This window comes from Mauremys mutica, chromosome 1 (assembly GCF_020497125.1).
Source record: "Mauremys mutica isolate MM-2020 ecotype Southern chromosome 1, ASM2049712v1, whole genome shotgun sequence".
Lineage (NCBI taxonomy): Eukaryota > Metazoa > Chordata > Testudines > Geoemydidae > Mauremys > Mauremys mutica.
In genome coordinates, this window is record NC_059072.1 from 370,022,027 (window position 1) to 370,024,345 (window position 2,319).

Here is a 2,319-nt window from a genome sequence, read left to right on the forward strand (position 1 = left end):
CACATACGGCAGCCTCCTCCATTTTCACAGACTGCTTCAGAAACCCCCTTTCTATTGGTGATATCCTTTCTAAAGACTGTATGGCCAAAACTGAGTGCATGTCCAGAGCAGGTTCTTTTCCATCCCATTCTTAAGGCATTCTAACATTCTCACTTTTTTGCGACTGCTGTGAAAGAGCAGGTGTTTCCACGGAGCTGCTAACAATGACACCCAGGTCTTTTCCCTGAGGTGTGTTCTAGTTGAGATGTTTCTCACTGGCACATGTCTGGGAAAGGTTTACATTTTTTCCACTCAGATGTTGAACGACTGGGTTAATGGGGAACTCCCTAAAGCATGCATTCTCAAACTTGGGTAACAATGAGGGATAACCAGTATCCACGCTTGTGCTTCCCACTGGTGCCTGTTAAGGTTTCCCAAACAAGACATTTAGGAATTATTGTTATGGTGAGCACCATGCAATATGGAATTGGCATTAGTAGAGTCAGTTGTTCATAATTCATTTATCTGAATAATGAAAATGACATTTTTTGGTGTGTGAAGAGCGACCAATCTGCTTCACCCATGAGAACATTCTCCAGTAGTGCATGTACTGGCTCATATTAATATTGTCTCTCCATCCAGGAATTTGTACTGCGACCATCACCCTAGACCCTGGGCACATATAGGAAGTCAGCAGAACATATAGTACATACATATAATATGTACAGGAGATACCATTCTGCCTCAGAGTTGGACACCTTCTCCCCTACTCCATGTCAGATTCCAACACAACCGACTTCACCAACCCCTCCACCTTCATCCTGCTGGGCATTCCTGGCCTGGAGACAGCCCATGTCTGGATCTCCATCCCTTTCTGCACCATGTACGCCATAGCCATCTTGGGGAACTTCACCATCCTGTTCATCGTGAAGAGGGAGCCGAGCCTCCATGAGCCCATGTACTATTTCCTCTGCATGTTGGCCATCACTGACCTGGTCCTGTCCACGGCCACCCTACCCAAAACACTGAGCATATTCTGGTTCAATTCCAGGGAGATCAATTTCAGTGCTTGCCTCACCCAGATGTACTTCGTTGCCTGCTTCTTAGTGATGGACTCTGGGATCTTTGTGGCGATGGCTTTTGATCGTTATGTGGCCATCTGTGACCCCCTGAGACATTCCACCACCCTGACTAACCCTTTGGTGGCCAAGATCGGCCTTGCCGTGGTGCTGCGTGGTAGCATGTTCATACTGCCCTATCCTTTCCTGGCGAGGCAGTGGCCATACTGCAGAACAAACATCATCCACCACTCATACTGTGAACACATGGCTGTGTTGAAGCTGGCCTGTGCTGACATCCGTGTCAGTAGTTACTATGGCCTCTTTCTGTCCTTCTTGGTCACTGGTCTGGATGTTTCTTATATCTCCGTGTCCTATATCCAGATCCTCAGGGCCATCTTCAGCCTTCCCACAAAGGAAGCCCAGCTCAAGACCTTTGGGACCTGCGTCTCCCACCTCTGTGTTATCTTAGCCTTTTATATCCCAGCTCTCTTCTCCTTCCTCACACACCGGTTTGGCCACAATGTGCCCCTGCATTTCCACATTCTCATTGCCAACATGTACATCCTGGTGCCCCCCATGCTGAACCCCATCATCTACGGAGTGAGGACCAGACAGATCCGGGACAGGGTCCTCCAGCTTGTTACTCATAAAGGGATGAAAGTTTTCTCCTGGTGCCCTGGCTCTCAGACCGAGCTCCATGCAGAGCAGGTTGGTGACATTGGGCTGATCCCTCTTCCCTGATTCACTGTCTGGAGAGTGAAAGTGACATTAAGCCACTTCCTGACCTTATTGTGCTGTGTCTGTGTACCAAACTGGGAAATCGATCTATGTACAATTCATTAACTCATAGGGATGCCACCTTTCCAATTTCTGTTAACTGGACCTCTGAGATGCTGCACACTCCTTCCTCCAATCCCCACCCCTGCTGCACATCTCACCTTGAGACTCCACCCACTTCTGCGCCCTTTCCTGCAAGGTCACACTCCTGTTGATCACTCCTCTCTTGCCTTCCTCCGTCACTCTCTAGAACATCTCCAGCTTCCTCTCCACTCCAGCTGTGCCACCTCTGCTTCGGGGCTGGCAAAGTTGCTGCTGCAGCCTGACAAACAGTCTGCCTGCTGGTAGGAAGCATCACCCGATGAGTAGGGATGGCACAAGTTAATGACCTGTCATCTCCCCCCGCCCTGCAGTAACTGGACACTGCCAGTTTCCATTTTTGACCTCACTTTCTGGTCGAAAACTGGTTACCTGAGAACCCTAAATGGCACATAGGCACATA

The 2,319-nt window shown here is 49.1% G+C and overlaps 1 protein-coding gene across 1 annotated transcript; it reads left to right on the forward strand.

The window, feature by feature from the left end:
• Positions 1-752: 752 nt before the first annotated feature.
• Positions 753-1,781, forward strand: LOC123363082 (olfactory receptor 52R1-like). The gene has a single exon (XM_045003806.1). It carries the CDS (start codon positions 753-755, stop codon positions 1,779-1,781), a length of 1,029 nt encoding a protein of 342 aa, XP_044859741.1.
• Positions 1,782-2,319: the final 538 nt, after the last annotated feature.

Bases quoted from the DNA above. Each gene is read 5' to 3' on its own strand.
- LOC123363082 (XM_045003806.1), top strand. From the start codon at position 753: ATGTCAGATTCCAACACAACCGACTTCACCAACCCCTCCACCTTCATC.